We start from the raw sequence: 16157 nt of genomic DNA on the forward strand, positions 1-16157 counted from the left end.
CATCTAAGCAATAAAAAAAAAATGAAAAAACATGTGCCATTGACACACAGTGAGGTAGTACTTCCCAATTAAGTGTTTTTAAATAATTTTTCACCAGTACCGCTACATGAATTCGAACGTAAGCCTCGTGCTACGCCATCTTTCTCAAAACGGCGGAAACTTATTTGTACACCAATAAATTTTAATTGAATGAAAATTGTTTTATATTTATTTATTATAAATAATTTTCGTATATTAATTAGTAATACGAAATGTCGCGAATAATATAACGGTAAAGTTAATTTAGTTACATCTATGACTCCCGCAACCAGAACTATGTTCTTTTGTTTAAGTATTAATATAAACTTTTTTTTTTTAAACATGTTTAATCAGATAGCGAAATATAGAAAATTGGTCAATGGAAAGTTTTCAATCAGTCAAGACCGATGGAAATACAAAACTATTTGTTGGTAATAATTCGTTCCAATATCTCAATCAGGGATACGGGCTTAAAAAAAATTCTGCATGTTTAGTTCTGTTCATTGTTATAGCGGTTTTGCTTGTTGTCAAATAAACGATTTGTTCAATTGGAAATTTTCGATTTGTATTTTTAATGTATCGAAGGTATTTATCAATTTAAACGTTCCGACTTTATTTCATTTTTTTAACTGACGATTGCAAGAAAGTGTGAAAGAAATAGTGCGGTGTTATCTGGGATTGTAACAGTGGATGATTCAAATATAATATTTAAAAGCTCGTTGACATATCAATGGAGCTTGCACAGTGAAGGAAGCGGCTTGCCTGGTAGTAAACAATGTAATTTGAAGTCGTCGTGGCCTAGAGGATAAGACGTCCGGTGCATTCGTATGTAGCGATGCACCGGTGTTCGAATCCCGCATGCGGGTACCAATTTTTCTAATGAAATACGTACTTAACAAATGTTCACGATTGACTTCCACGGTGAAGGAATAACATCGTGTAATAAAAATCAAACCCGCAAAATTATAAATTGCGCAATTACTGGTGGTAGGACCTCCTGTGAGTCCGCACGGGTAGGTACCACCTCCCTGCCTATTTCAGCCGTGAAGCAGTAATGCGTTTCGGTTTGAAGGGTGGGGCAGCCGTTGTAACTATACTGAGACCTTAGAACTTATATCTCAAGGTGCGTGGCGCATTTACGTTGTAGATGTCTATGGGCTCCAGTTACCACTTAACACCAGGTGGGCTGTGAGCTCGTCCACTCATTTAAGCAATAAAAAAAAATCGCCTTCGATAACGACCTCTGCTAATATGAAATATGCAAAGTTCTTTCAGTGTGCTAAGTGCGAGTTTTTTAACGTTCTCGATAGCGTAAAAGTTAACTCAAATTTGAACGTTTGAGTTGAAACGTTTACCTGCGTTTGCCGTTAGGGGCGCTGTTCCAACTCCATACAAATTTGAGTTAACTTTTACGATATCGAGAGGTTAAACAAACTCGCACTAAGCACACAGGTTTCCGTACTCACAGATAGAGGCGCTTTTAGCCAAACACAGATAAATGTCCTTGCCGTTGAGATACTAACGGTTCTCAAATTTCGCAAGACACAATCATAATACTTACCACACTAAGGATTAGTTGTGATTCAGAGTAACGACAATTATTCGTTCCTAACAATTAATATGATCAAGAACAAATGTAATAAAACAATAAAAGAACACAATAGACACAGACATTTATTTAAACATCGATTACATAAAATGCGACATTCATCTATTACTTAAATATTTCCTAAGAAGGGTACGGGGCGCAAGGAGAAACTTGGAAAGGAGTAGGCGGAAGATATTGGAGCATCATCATGGATTGTTAACTCATTTCGGTAAAATCACTTAAGTATATTTTTTTGATATAAGTAATCATGGTTTTCATAGTGTATTTTTATATGGCAAATTATTTCATTGCATAATGGTGGAATCTTCTTTGGTTTTCCTTTACCCATTTTTTATATACTGTGCCTAAAGATGTTTTGTACTGTTGATCACTTTTTGGCGGGAACGCGAGGAGTGAGGTTGTGTGATTTGTTTTATTTTGTCTATTTAGTGTTTCTTCAGGTTTAAATGTGTAATAATGGTGGTTTATTAACTGTTTAATATCTGTGAAAGTGCACAAATCTGGGAAAATGAAACAGAGCCGCTGGACGTAACTTCTCGGGATCCTCCAAAAAGTCCGCTGAAAAAATCTTAGTAAATGACCACCATTTTACTGAGATTATATTTCATTTCATATCATCTCAATTCATTTCATTTAATTTCATCCTAGTTGATTAGTGTCTCAAATTAATCATCTTCATTTCATTTCACTCCATAATATCATTTTTCATAAAAATATGAATAACATAAATTAAAATAAGACATGACTTAAAGGTCTCAGTTACCAGGTCATAAAATCTCTTAAAAAAAATGTACTGTTGATTTAACAAATAAATAAAAAAAAGGGTGCGTGTACTTATGTACGCGAGTAAGAAGTTATACTCTATTTTTATTAAATTTATTTCTTTTTTTTATTTAAATTTTAATCAATTTGAAAAAAAATCGATTCAACGACATCCTCAAACACGCATATTGGACATCCTTTTTCTTGACATCGTATAAATTCGGTAATTCTCGGTACGGTTCGGAAAGTTCACCTCCGGTTAGATTCAGACTCGCCAAGTTACGTCGGTCGTATTGTAATGAGCGATTTAGTGGGCAACTTCATTTCTGTTAATTTTGTGTTGTCTCCAAAGAGAATTTAGATTAAATCATTAATAACAATTAAGTAAAAGAGGAATCAGTAAATATCTTTAAAAAAATCCAATATAGATAGATTAGTATCAACAGTTCAATGTTTTTAGTTGAATCTCAATTAAGTTTACTCAAGTCAAATAGGCGAGGGAGTTTTGTGTTGTGATATCTTTTTCCAAATTTTAAACTTTAAATGGCTCTCCTGTGAAATGACCAAAATGTCGCTTAAAATAAATAGCCCGTCCACGTGATTTTTCATTTGGCTTAGCTTGCTTTTATTTTTAAACCCATTTATTTTTACAAGGTCCATCTCAGAGTCCATAGGCATCAATAACGGAATTGGTATCACTCATCTTGAGACATGAGTTCTAAGTGTCAATTCTACAGTACGATTGTCCCTTTTTAATACGCTTTTATTAGCTTCAGACGTATGTATGTTAGTATGTAACGGAATATTTGTACATGATTTTGACCCCCTTCAAAACGTCGGATTAACTCGAAATTTGGTTACACCTATTAAGGCCGATGACAATTCAATATTTAAAGAAAAAATTGAAAAAAAAATTGTAAAAATTGAAATTCAACTAAAAAATGAAAGACGCTTCTTTACAACAAAATCATTTTTTCTTACACTATTTTTAATTTAAATTTATTATCTATTATTTAGTTGGATTTTCTATAAAAGCGTATTTTGTTAGTTTTTTTAAACTATTATTTATTTGAATGCGCTATGCGCGGAATGCGCTGCTACATCGCGGCAGAAATAGACGGGTGGTGGTAATTATTTTTTAAATGTAGGATTACTGGTGGATCCGCCGCCTTTCCGATTTCACCAAGACAGAAGGGCGAGCAAAGGCTCAGCGAGGATGGGAATTGCTAACAGCTTGGCGAGGGTCTTCAAAAGAGACCTAACAACTTAAGGGCTGCTGCTTCTTTAATGAATAGTGTGGTAATACTTATTTTATTTAAGCAAGTTCACAGGACTTGAGTCTAGAAATTGATGAAATTGTTCAAAAAATGTGGAACGCTTCACGATTTTGCGTGTCATCCTTGCGCAGGGGCCATGCTAATCTTCTCTGTATCGTTCCAATTTTAGTATATGTACTGCCGAAGCAAGTAAACTTGGAATCACACTTGAATTGTATATATAGTTAGAAAACATAAAATTGTTCATAGCGCAATTTACAAGTTCCTTACAAATTGCTCTTTAACGATTTCGTCATGGATATTATTATAAATATTTTTAAAATAACATGCAATAATAATATTGTACAACTCAAAATATATATAAAATTTACAGTAATTAATTAAAAAAACTAATCAAAACAAAAATCAAACTTCTACTTGTAATGCAGCGCCATCTATTGGTCCTTATACGCTATTAGGTTCCCTTGGCATGTATCGTGTCCCATCTTCGGTTAATTTCACGTTATTCCACCCATTATTACCATTTACCCTTAAATTAGTAAAAAAAAATCCGAACATACTATTGTTTTAAACGATTTATCAGTTTCTAACTTGAGTTTCAAAAATTATACAATGCTCGAACGACAAAGAAAGATGAACAAGCAGAAAAACGCAGTTTTTCATTTTTGAAATATTAATATTAAATAATCACGAATACATATTCATAGAGGTTTTAATGTTTTTACGAAAATTATATAACACAGATTAACTTTAACTTTTTTTTTTACTTCAATCATGACCGCCAAAAGTTATCGGAATAATATTCTTGTTGTAAGCGATATCATAGAAAAAAAAAAGAATTTATAAAACCTCCTTTTTAGTAGGAGTCTAAAAAAAATATCGAGTGTTTGAAATTAATAAATTTAAAATAAAAATAATATGTAGATGACATACATAAACTACGAAACGAATTGAGGTTCAGTGAATCATAGATTAAGCAATAAAACTATAGTAAAATAGATTTAACTGGGTTTTTTTTTCCTTTTTCGTTACAATAAAGTTTTTTAATTCAGATTACATTCATGAGACCGTATTTTGTATTCGAATGTATTGGCAATAGTCAGAATGAATTATTTGTGTACGATGGGAGTGAAATAATTATAATGCGCCTGACTGATATTTTGCTGTTTCTTTTAAACCTATTGCTCCATCAGTTTCAAAGGCGCCATTTTGGACCTCGACAAATAACAATATTTATAATGAAATTAATCTTAATGGTTGTAAATGATGACTTAATTCATAGTTTTGAAAAATCATCTAAAATTCACGGCGATTTTTTTCTTAGTTTGATATGTACTTATGTGTCTTTGTAACGGAAGCTCTGAACGACAATTTCAGGCTTCAATACAACCACTGATTGACTTGACAATTTCCAAACGCGTTTATGAACGATGACATTTATTAACTTTATAACTTCGCTGTAATATCTCGACCGATATCAACATAATAAAAAAATCAAAACAAGTTGTTAGTAGGATTTGCTATATAAGTGTTTTTGCTTGTTTAAACAAGTTTTAAACCACAAGTTTTTTTTCAATTAAGTACATCAATCGAATATATTTTTTTACATTAAAATTGGCACAGGTGGTCTGTTTTTTTTGTGTTTAGATGTAAACGTTTTCAACTTACTCACTTTTAGGCGGTCAAAGCGCAGTGGGAATGAGTTGCTCGCTCCGGGAATTTCAATATTGTAATAATTGTTACGTTATAAAATACTCATTGTAAAAATGAATATTTAAAAAAAACCTAATATTTTTTTTTAATCTAATATTTCAAAAAAAAGACATGCCCGTTGAGTTTCTTGCCAATTCTTCTCAGGACGGAGGCTAGTTTTTGTGAACTGACGGTAAGTAGTTCTTTTGACGTTCAACAAGTATGTGCTTTCATTTATGTTGAATAAAAATTTTTTGATTTGATTTCATTTGAATGACCTTCACTAGTGCGGGGTGACGTATCGAAACGACACGCTACCGCGTCCTATGCAACCTTCTTGCCTCTTTCTAGAAGGATCGACAAAAAAAAAACACGTTTAATTTTCGCGGCTATTCACTGTTTCTTTGAGAAATGACCTCTGGATTACCGCGTCACCAAACGTGAATTTTAGATGTTTTCATGTTATTTAGATAATTTAAGACGTAATTTGAATCATATTCGGAAGGTCCCGCTGCTCTGTGAATTTATAATTCGAAATAAATTTTTACTTTTACATGTTTTGGTGTATTAAAATTTGTACAAAATAATAATTGCTTGTTTCTTTGGTAGTAATAACAGTTTTGTAATGTCCACATACTATGTGTTTTATGTGGGTACAAATATGTACCAAAGAATATAATTAATTGGACACATCATCGTCGCCAATCTAAGCCTCTTCGAGGAGTGAAAAACTATTTTAGGTTTAAGTGACATTTTTTTTAATACGCAACCTTTGTGATTAAAGGTATATTATTATGTTTTTAAATAATACTAAATGTATTAGTAAACAAAATTCGATGTTTTTAATTAAACTTCAATAAAATTTACCCTATTCAAGTAGCTGAAGATATTTTTTGTTATAACATTTTTTTTCCAAATTTTAAACTTTAAATCCTGCAAAGTTGCAAAAATGTCGCTTATATCAAACAGTCTTTCACGCCTCGCCTTTGTATTTTGACAATCCGCATTTGACATATTATTGTCATTAAAATAAGCAGGATTGTGGTACCTACCCGAATGCACTTACATTATCCAGCCAGTAGCGACGCTTGCTTGATTTTTATTATCTAACCCAATGAGTTGATGGTAAAAATTTCGAATATTAATTTAATATTAATTCTTATTAAAATTAATTAATATTAAATTTTACTGGTGGTAGGACCTCTTGTGAGTCCGCACGGGTAGGTACCACCACCCTGTCTATTTCTGCCGTGAAGCAGTAATGCAGAAGCGCTTCGGTTTGAAGGGCGGGGCACCCGTTGTAACTATACTGAAATCTTAGAACTTATATCTCAAGGTGGGTGGCGCATTTACGTTGTAGTTGTCTATGGGCTCCAGTAACCACTTAGTACCAGGTGGGCTGTGGTAAGCTCTTACACCCACATAAGCAATAAAAAAAAATTGGGTTTTCATTGCTGGACGTCGGAATAAAAAAATAATGATATGTTCAATGTGTCATCGTAAAAATTGAGCATAAAACTGGAGGAACTGTTCTTCGTAATTAGTAAAAAGAATCCTAATTATATTTACATACAAAGGTATACATTGATCAAAAATATTGTTTTTTTTTTAGGAATAAAATAATTTCTAATTAAAAACTAATTATAATTAACAACTTATTGTATTTACAATGGAGGGACGTGGATTACAATATATATGTATAATATATAAAAAAAAACGAAACTCATATGTTGAAACGGGAAGTCTTTTCATGAATACATAACCCTGTTCGCCAGAATGGTAGTCGTAATGAAAACGTTTTTGGAACAACGCGCGACCGACCCCTCCGGGGGTTCGTGACGTAATGAGACTATTTTCCAAAATGTCAGTCTGGGTCGAAAAAAATATGGCGGGTTGAATATAGTTTTAAAAACTGGAGCGTAGTTTTCGAAGAGAACAATTATTATAATAATACAAAGAATTTTTACAATATCTACTGATGATAACTTATTAACTTAAAATATTACTTATTGATTAGGCCTTAAAATGTGGGGAATATAACGGGGATATTTAACTGTAGCCATGAATATAGACAAAAATAATCACGGAACTTTGTACCCCAAGTAATTTTTTTCTGGAGACTTCGTGCAAGCAACTTTATCTTACGTATTAATTTGCGCGCTTATTATTATTATAAATCAAATGTTACTGAATAAACAATCCATAAAATAAGATGAATCTAAACACTAAATAAAATCACAGCCGGAAAAACCTGTAAATAAACATACGCCACATTTTTGAAATCGGTCAAAAAACACATAGATTTAGCGTTAATGACCATGCCCATCGCTAATTTTTTACGATAAAGAAAAACACGTGTGGAACTTGGGGACTGCCGCTGTAAAGCTATTGAATAACATTTTTTTTATCAACTTATGCAATTGTAATTAGGCAATAATAATTTAATATTAAAACATTAATAGAATAAGATCACGCTATATTTATAAACATTAATAAAAGCAAAACATTAACTGTCCCCTTCACACTCATAAGCTAGACCGCGCGAGAGAGAGAGATGGGCAGACTTTTCATGATGCGCATGCAGTGCGACGTCACGCCGCGTACTTATTCACAAACACTACACAAGCGCAACGTGTGAATGTGTTGAACGCGAGCTACGTGGTAGGCGGAGTGGGGATGTTAAGTTTTATTTTCCTTACAGAATTTCTTGATTCGGTCGCCGCGCTCAAAGCCCGCGATAAAAGCTTTGCAATAACTTAAAAACTTATTTCATGCATAGGGAGCAGGCTTTGTGTTAATCAGAATTATGTAAAGTTAACCCTTTCGCTACGGCAGTGTGCTTTTTTTATGTTAGAAGAATTACTGCTGGCCCGAAGGTCTCTCCAGTTTCAACAGGGCAGCTGTGCGAGCAAAGGCTCAGATAGGAAGGGTGAGGATCCAGGATCTCCATTATTGATTTTCTAATACTGGCTACTGATTCAGTGACATTTATCGTTTTGGTAGGCAATGAAATTAACGGTGTCATAACATTAAACCTTTTTCGATCATACTGTCAAAATTCGATAAAGTATACGGTGCACGCTAATCTTGTACACTACACTACCGACACGCTATGATGGCAATTTTGACGTTTGTCCACTCATGAAGTTTTGTTTTAATAGTACCTAATTACATTTGAAGGAGAAAATTACTGTTCTTTATTGCCAATAGTGATGTGCAGTTATTCATAAAATTTATCGAATGTATTATTTTAGGACACAAAATTTGTAATTTATTACATTGATTTCTAAACTATTATATATTAGCGTCCCGCGAACAATTTTTTTTTATAACATTATAATAATTATTGGTGTACTCATTTACCACATAGCTCTGCATTTATTTATCGAAATTCATAATTTAAAAAAATGTAATTTTAATACGATCATCACATAGGAACGCTGGCATTAAATACATATTGTGGCACCTTTTTTTGACCTATTTTTGTATTAATTTGTTTCTTGTGTGCATATAAAGTATGTATACCTATTCATTTTCATTCCAATATTCAGATCGTTCAAGTATATTAAGTAAGCATTCATATTTTTCTTTTATTAAGCCTTTTTAATCAGGTACTGCGTGCAATAAAAACTTATAGATTTCATTATAACGGCCGTCTGGTTTAGTGGTAAGTGACATGGTCACTACACAAGGGGGTCGCGGGTTCGAATCCCGCCAAGGGAGGATATTTGTATGATAAATATAAAAATGCCTTTTCCAGGGTTATGAAATAACTTACCACGTGACCAGTTAACGTGGCGTGATTTTTAGTAAATATTATATTATTATTATTATTTTTTTCGAGAACAAATTGTCATTTCACAGCACTATTGTAATGTCAAAACGGCCTTGATAGCGTGGCGATAGTATAAGATCATTTTAAGTCAGCGGGCTTGGCGAAGTTTATCTAACTAGGGTCGTGCTCCCGTGGTTACAGCTAGAGATTGAATCAAGAAAATTGTCGGTAATTCAGAGGTTAATAATACATATATAATGGAATTAAAATACAATAGTCGTACAAACTAATATAAGCGATCTTAGACAACATCGACTAAGGGACCTTAACCTAATACATTTTCATTGATAGACAGAGAAAGCTTTTTTTTTAATGAAATCTTTTTTTATTTTTTTGTACTTCCAACAACGTCGGTGCTCTGCTCGGAGATGACCTAAAATTTAGTTTTTTTTCGTTGAGTAATACGTAATATTGTTTGTAAAAAATATCTTAGTATTTAATACCTAGTATTTAATAGACGATATTTTGTGGTCTGAAATTAGTGCTAAAGACTAGAGTTAGGTTGGCTACACACGAGCCGTATACGCCGTTTCAAAGCAAGGCATGCATCTAAGTACAATAATTTAATATAGATTTACATTGAGAGATAAACCCCGAGTCTTACGATGGATGGCGGCATTCACATTTTCACGTCTATATGCTCAATTCAAGAAGTCAATCGTGAACATTTGTTGAGTACGTATTCCATTAGAAAATTTGGTACGCGAATGCACCAGACGCCTTATCCTTTAGGCCACGACGACTTCGTGGCTTAATCTCAAAGTACCAACCTATTGCTTTTGATCCAGACTGTCCCTCCACGGTGTTTTCGGAGCACTATGATGCTCAATGGTAGGCGGCGACTTGGCTGTGCCCCTGGCATTGCTGACTTCCATTAGCGACGGTAACCACTTACCATCCGATGGACCGTATGCTCGACTGCCTACAAAGGCAATAAAAAAAGGACCTTCACCGTGGTACAGCGGCTTGGCTCTGCCCCTGGCATTGCTGAAGTCCATGGGCAACGGTAACCACTCACCATCAGGTGGGCCGTATGCTCTTCTCCCTACAAGGGCAATAAAAAAAAAAAAAAACGCGCGTGATATTCTGATGAGGGTATGAATGAAAAATGCATAAGCTCAAACGCGATCACAAGCTAACTTTAATTTTACACGTACGGGTAGATGACACCACCCTGCCTACTTCTGCTGTGAAGCAGTAATGCGTTTCGGTTTGAAGGGTGGGGCAGCTGTTGTAACTATACTGAGACCTAGAACTTAGATCTCAAGATGGGTGGCGCATTTACGTTGTAGATGTCTATGGGCTCCAGTAACCACACCAGGTGGACTATGAGCTCGTCCACCCATCTAAGCAATAAAAAAAGCAGACACTAATTGTTTTAATCTAAGCACAATTGTTAACAAACCAGACGACTTGTAGTAATGGCTTCCATCTCTATCTTTAAAGTGCTCATATATCGACGTACATGGACCGTGTGTGGCTAATTAAGAAAATACTCTTTTTAATTCGAATTCGTCATATATTAGTTGATATATTTGTTGTTGATATTACAAGTACCCTAAATCCGGATTTTGTACTTGTGATCCGAAAGAAACTATTCTTAGGCGATCAGTAATGTAGACTAGGTGATATTTAATGATATTTTCATGATCCTAGTACTGTAAAAATATTATGATCTCGTGTCTATCAATGACTATTCTAATAAGCGTCGACACTCACCAAGACGAACCGGAACATATCGATGTGACGACTGAGCTCAAATTTCTGGGCTTCTACTGTTTATGATCAAATCAAGGCTAAGTTTTAATGCACCTATTGAGTTGTTTATGGTTTCTAGAATACTCAATAATAGATATTATGTTTCGGTTCCAGTCAACAAGCGTTTTAATCTACGTTCATAAGGCGACATAAATGACTTTTTTATCAAGTACTACTGGTGGCCTGGAGGCCTTTCCAGTTTCACCAGGACAGGTGGGCAAGCAAAGGCTCAGCCAGGAGATTGGATTTGTTAATATCCGCCCGAGCGCCTCCAAAGGAGACCTAACAACTGAAGGGCAACTGCTTCGCGAATGAATCTAAAGTGACTCGTAGAAAAACTAACAGCGGTTACACTTTGCCATATTGCAAGACCGCGCGACCATCATTACTCGCCTTACGAACGTAATATCAAGCGTGGAATTTTTCCTACGAAATATATTATCCCTTATTATTAGTAGATAATTAGTCTATAAACAAACACATTATTATGTACATAATCAAAACGATTACGACAAAAGGACCCGACAAATATGCCAACAATCGTGTCAGCCAGCACATTGGCCCAATATTGGCTGGTCATTTCGTGGACAATAATAACCGACCACTGCTCTGTTAAGAGCTTAAAAATACCGCGTCACATAGCGGTCACTCCTAAAAACTCCACTCACATTTTTAATACGTTGACCGGCAAATCAATGCCTTGGCAAAACTGTCCAAATCTAATTAGTTTCACCATCAAATAGCATTCACAACCACCATATACAATCAGGAAGCTACCTTGATACTTCCTTTTCGTTCAAGTTATTGACAACGTCAATATATAATAACTACTTACAGAATGTTCCAGAGACTCTTCATTTTATTCTTTCAGTGTGCTTAGTGTGAGTTTTTTAACGTTCTCGTAACTCAAATTTGTATGCAGTTGGAACAGCGCCCCTAGCGGCAAACGTAGGGGAACATTCCAAATCCATACAAATATGAGTTAACTTTTACGCTATCGAGAACGTTAAAAAACTCGCACTAAGCGCACTGAAGTATTTCTAAAGACGGTACTAGGGCCCCCGGTCATGCCGTAGCGATCCCGTGAATGATAAGTCGGGTCACTTCCGGGCCACGACCGCAAAACGTCCGTCAAAAGTCAAACTCAAGGAGCACGGAACACGAGATATGGCACTGGCCGTAGATTAGGCCGTATATAAAATATACATGCATTATGTACACAATTTATATATATATATATATATATATATATATATATATATATATATATATATATAAATAAATAGCTCACAACTCATTGCTCGAACAGCTGTCTGTATTCAATAGTCGCACAAGACTGGATATTTTAAATCAGCAGTCCATTTAGCGCAATACTCCTTAAAATAAAATTTATTGATTTTCATTGTCTCTTAATAACTTCAATACACAGTGTATTTAGATGATAGCCCTTATTGAATACAAACAGCTTTATTTAAAGTTAAATTTACACTTATTAATATATAACACGCATATATATATATTTCAATATGAAATAATTAAGCGTACAACACAGTCTTTTCGATAGCCGATGTTAATATTAAATCCGGTATCGTTAAGTGAACGTTTCGCTTAATATCTTGACTGCATTTAAAATTCGAATGCTCAACGTATACCTAATACACTGACTTAAAAACTACATTTTTTTTTGTGCGTGGCAACCCCGAGTATAGATTAGTTTACTATATTCGAATACGGAATCAATACGGACACTTGTCAATGTTTTTTTTTTTAATTTTCACAGACCCTTCACTAACACTAAAACGAATTTGAATACTTCTTACGTAAATACTTAGTGTAGATAATACACATACCATGTTGAATCGAAGTTAGTGATGCGCATTGACGAAATTTAGGGTTTTCGATCCGTGACTAACGAATTAAAAACTCTTTAGTTTTAGTATGGTAATCGACTTAATCTTTTTTTTATCGTTTCGATCTTACACTGCGATCAAAAGATTATGAACCGTATTTTCGATACGAATAGAGTCGACCACGGTATCGATGTTTTTGGGTGTTACCACTTTTATTTTTTATTTTTACCTTTTTTTCTTAAAACGAACGCTATATGTACATATATCGGTTATATACCTAATGAATACAGACTATATACATACTGGCTACCGTTTAAAATCGTTATTTTTTTACGTCGTAATTTCGACGAATACGTTTGGCACTTGTTTTCCAAAGCACGGCGACAAGACTTTCAAGTTCTCACGTATGGACGTCATTTAGAAATTTAAGCTCCGAGCTTTTTTTACTAGTACTTTTACTAGTTCATTCAATAGTGACGTCATCGTGTGTTAAAAATAAGGTGGGTAGCACACGTCCTGCTTTTTTTGCCACAGTGCTATCAGTGATATTGAAGAAAATCATTGTCGCCACGCGTATAGTTAGCTTTAACATTCGAATTTCGAAACAAGTATTTAATTACTAAAAGAAAAAAAAAGGTACAAAAATTATTTTTGAAATAATTTACGTAAAAAAACAACAACACTACTTTTGATTATCAATAAAAAAAATCCTAAAAATTAAATAACATTTACTTAGTTACCGTTTTTTTTTTTTACTTTTCTACCAATAGAATTTTAACATCTGGCAATACTTTACTTTTTTTTCAACCCTCATAAGCCCTTATCCTCTACGTTTATCACTCGTTTTGTTTTTATTTTAGTCTCCCTAGACGTTAACAGCATCCCTGTAACTCCATAAATAAATAAAAAATACAATTAAGAAAGTTAAAGCCGAGAAAAGACACTGTTGTTTTAATACATATATATATATATAAATATATACATGTTAACTACTTATGCTTTTCCATTTTCGTTCTAAAGTAGTTTAAAGGACCGTGCTTTCGGAGCTGGTAAAATTTAGAAAAAGTATTAAATGTAGTTACTTTCGCTTTAGTACCAAGGATTTAAATTTAAGTGAAATATCTAAATTATTTAGTAATTATATTGTTGTCTCTCGATTTTTTTACGTATTTATACTGAAGTATGACCAGTTTCATTTACAAAAATACAGAAATCATGAATTTAGGATCTTTTCTTTCTTCTTAATATTGAAATATATTTAGATTAGGTATTGAAAAATAATATGATTACAAGATCTTTTTCTTTTATGTAAACGTTGCTTTTCGGTATTTAAAAAATATATATATATCGCAATATATAATGCTGCTTAATAAGTAATTTTCAACTGTAGAAATTATCTTTGGGTTTTATTTTTCGTAAATTTTTAATTATTGATCTAAAATTCGTATTAGAGTTCGTTCTGAAAACTAAACTTTTCAATCCGGTTTGTTATTGAATCTTGAAGGATTAAAAGCGTTTTTATATCAGCCGACACGATATATCGGTTCCGATTGAGTAGCCGATATCAAGCCACAACAAAAAGTGCACAGCGGTTATTTGATGTTTTCATTTTTAAAATTCTCGTTTTAAATTGACGAAAAATAATAATCGCGCTAGAATCATTACGGTATCAAATGTTGGAATATGGCTCTAACGTCGTCATGTGTAAATGACGAAACCTACACTTGTTATGTCGACATATTATTATGTCAAAATTATCGTATCGAAGGAAGGACCCTTGTAAACAAGACTTAGATCACAAAAACAAAAGAGATATTTTATTATGAAGTTACAATCCAACTCATTCTTCAATCGTTCCTATTTTATTTTTTTATTTCACCCAGATCATGCCAGTAATTTATTGTAGCCAAGAATAAAGTAGTGCCAACATGACGATCGTATCAGTAAAACAGTAGTGCCAATATTATAGCTTATAAAATTAAGAACATTAATAATTATTATTATCAACATCAATCGATCATATCTCCATGTTTTTATGACCTACAAATATTCATACTAATTTATAATAGACGGCAGATAATTCTAAACATTCAATAACCACTACATTAATCTTAATAATACGTTCGAAAAACTATATATACATAAATTATTATTTTTTTTCAATTATTTTTTTCATTTTTTTTTTCTACTACAACATTCAATCGCACAGATAACTAAATTCGTACGTATAATTGCCAGCGTTCAAAACGAATCCCGAATTTAGTAGGTAATTGAACGATTTCACGTCTATCTCGATTGTCAACAGGACGAAGTTAAATTCGTAGGATTGCTGTCTTCCGACCACGGACCATCGCTTGGAGCGCAAACCCTTATTGTGCGCGGTCAAGGATCTTAGCAGACCGCACGCGCAATCCACATCCAAATTAACCATTTTATCGACGTGTATTTTCAACGACATTTTTATATTATTATCAGTCGAGACGCGTTTCACGTCCGACACCGATATATCGTTCGCGTCACAGGCCTCCCTGAGCCAATAGTAGCCGTTTTCGCTGTGGCAACACAGAACCAAACCGCCGTTATAAATGCCGTGGCATTTCAGGCCTTGATCGTCCAAATCCGTAGGCCTCGAGGCAAGCACCGAATGTATTTTGAGCAGGAAACCGTTATCGAGGACCTCGTCCGGATGATTTTTCGGCAACAGCAACACTTTTTGGTAGTTTTTGCGTTTTTTCCCTTTGGGGCGGGACGGGCTCGGTGTTGCCGGATTCGGAGCTACGGCTACGGAAGCGGACGCATTCGCTTCGTACGAAGCGTCTTCGGCTGCATCAGGGTTTTCGGAGTCTCCCACGTCCTCCTCGACACTGTCAGATTCGTCACGCTCTCCGAATATAGGATCGTAGGCAATAGCGTGATTCCTGTATATTGCCTTGTTATCCTTCTTGAATTCACAAAGACGTTTCTCGTTGGCATTGAATAAGGTCCTGTTTATCTTGCGCAGGACCACGGTGCTGTACGAATAAAATAACGTGGACATCAGATTTAATATAATGGAATAAAAAAAACGTTTTCCAGTCGTTATCATATCCGAAATCTGAGTGAAAACGGGACTTTAAAACTTTTGTGACGTCACAGCTAATGTAACACGTGCGAGCGAAAGAGATAAGCAGATGTTCCAAATTCAAATCCTCAATTTTAACGGTACCAGTCAATTATAAAGGTGATACCAGTTTGCAAAGAGATATTCTTATTAATGGCAACATCTATTATTACAGATAAACTATCCACAAAATTAACTAGTGCTTAGAAAGATATTTTATTTAATTTTAATTTTATCTATTAATGTTGCCTATTTA

At 34.1% G+C, this 16157-nt stretch overlaps 1 protein-coding gene, 1 long non-coding RNA gene and 1 other non-coding gene across 8 annotated transcripts in view; all 3 read right to left on the reverse strand.

Moving 5' to 3' along the window:
- LOC149503394 (uncharacterized) overlaps positions 1-16157 on the reverse strand; it is a 95661-nt gene that overhangs the window by 65735 nt on the left and 13769 nt on the right. The gene's annotated exons all lie outside the window — the stretch shown is intronic.
- On the reverse strand, positions 3753-3859 carry LOC114242043 (U6 spliceosomal RNA). Its single transcript, XR_003624621.2, has one exon. It is a non-coding gene; the product is annotated as a U6 spliceosomal RNA (small nuclear RNA).
- LOC114242014 (uncharacterized) overlaps positions 6840-16157 on the reverse strand; it is a 29856-nt gene continuing 20538 nt past the window's right edge. For all 6 annotated transcript variants that reach the window (XM_028173032.2, XM_089735009.1, XM_089734986.1 and 3 more), the window contains one exon: positions 6840-15812. In XM_028173032.2, the coding sequence (XP_028028833.2) occupies positions 14999-15812 (814 nt within the window). In that variant the 3' untranslated portion in view covers positions 6840-14998. The remainder of the gene's footprint in view (positions 15813-16157) is intronic.

Source organism: Bombyx mandarina, chromosome 02, assembly GCF_030267445.1.
Source record: "Bombyx mandarina strain Sakado chromosome 02, ASM3026744v2".
NCBI classification, from domain to species: Eukaryota; Metazoa; Arthropoda; class Insecta; order Lepidoptera; family Bombycidae; genus Bombyx; species Bombyx mandarina.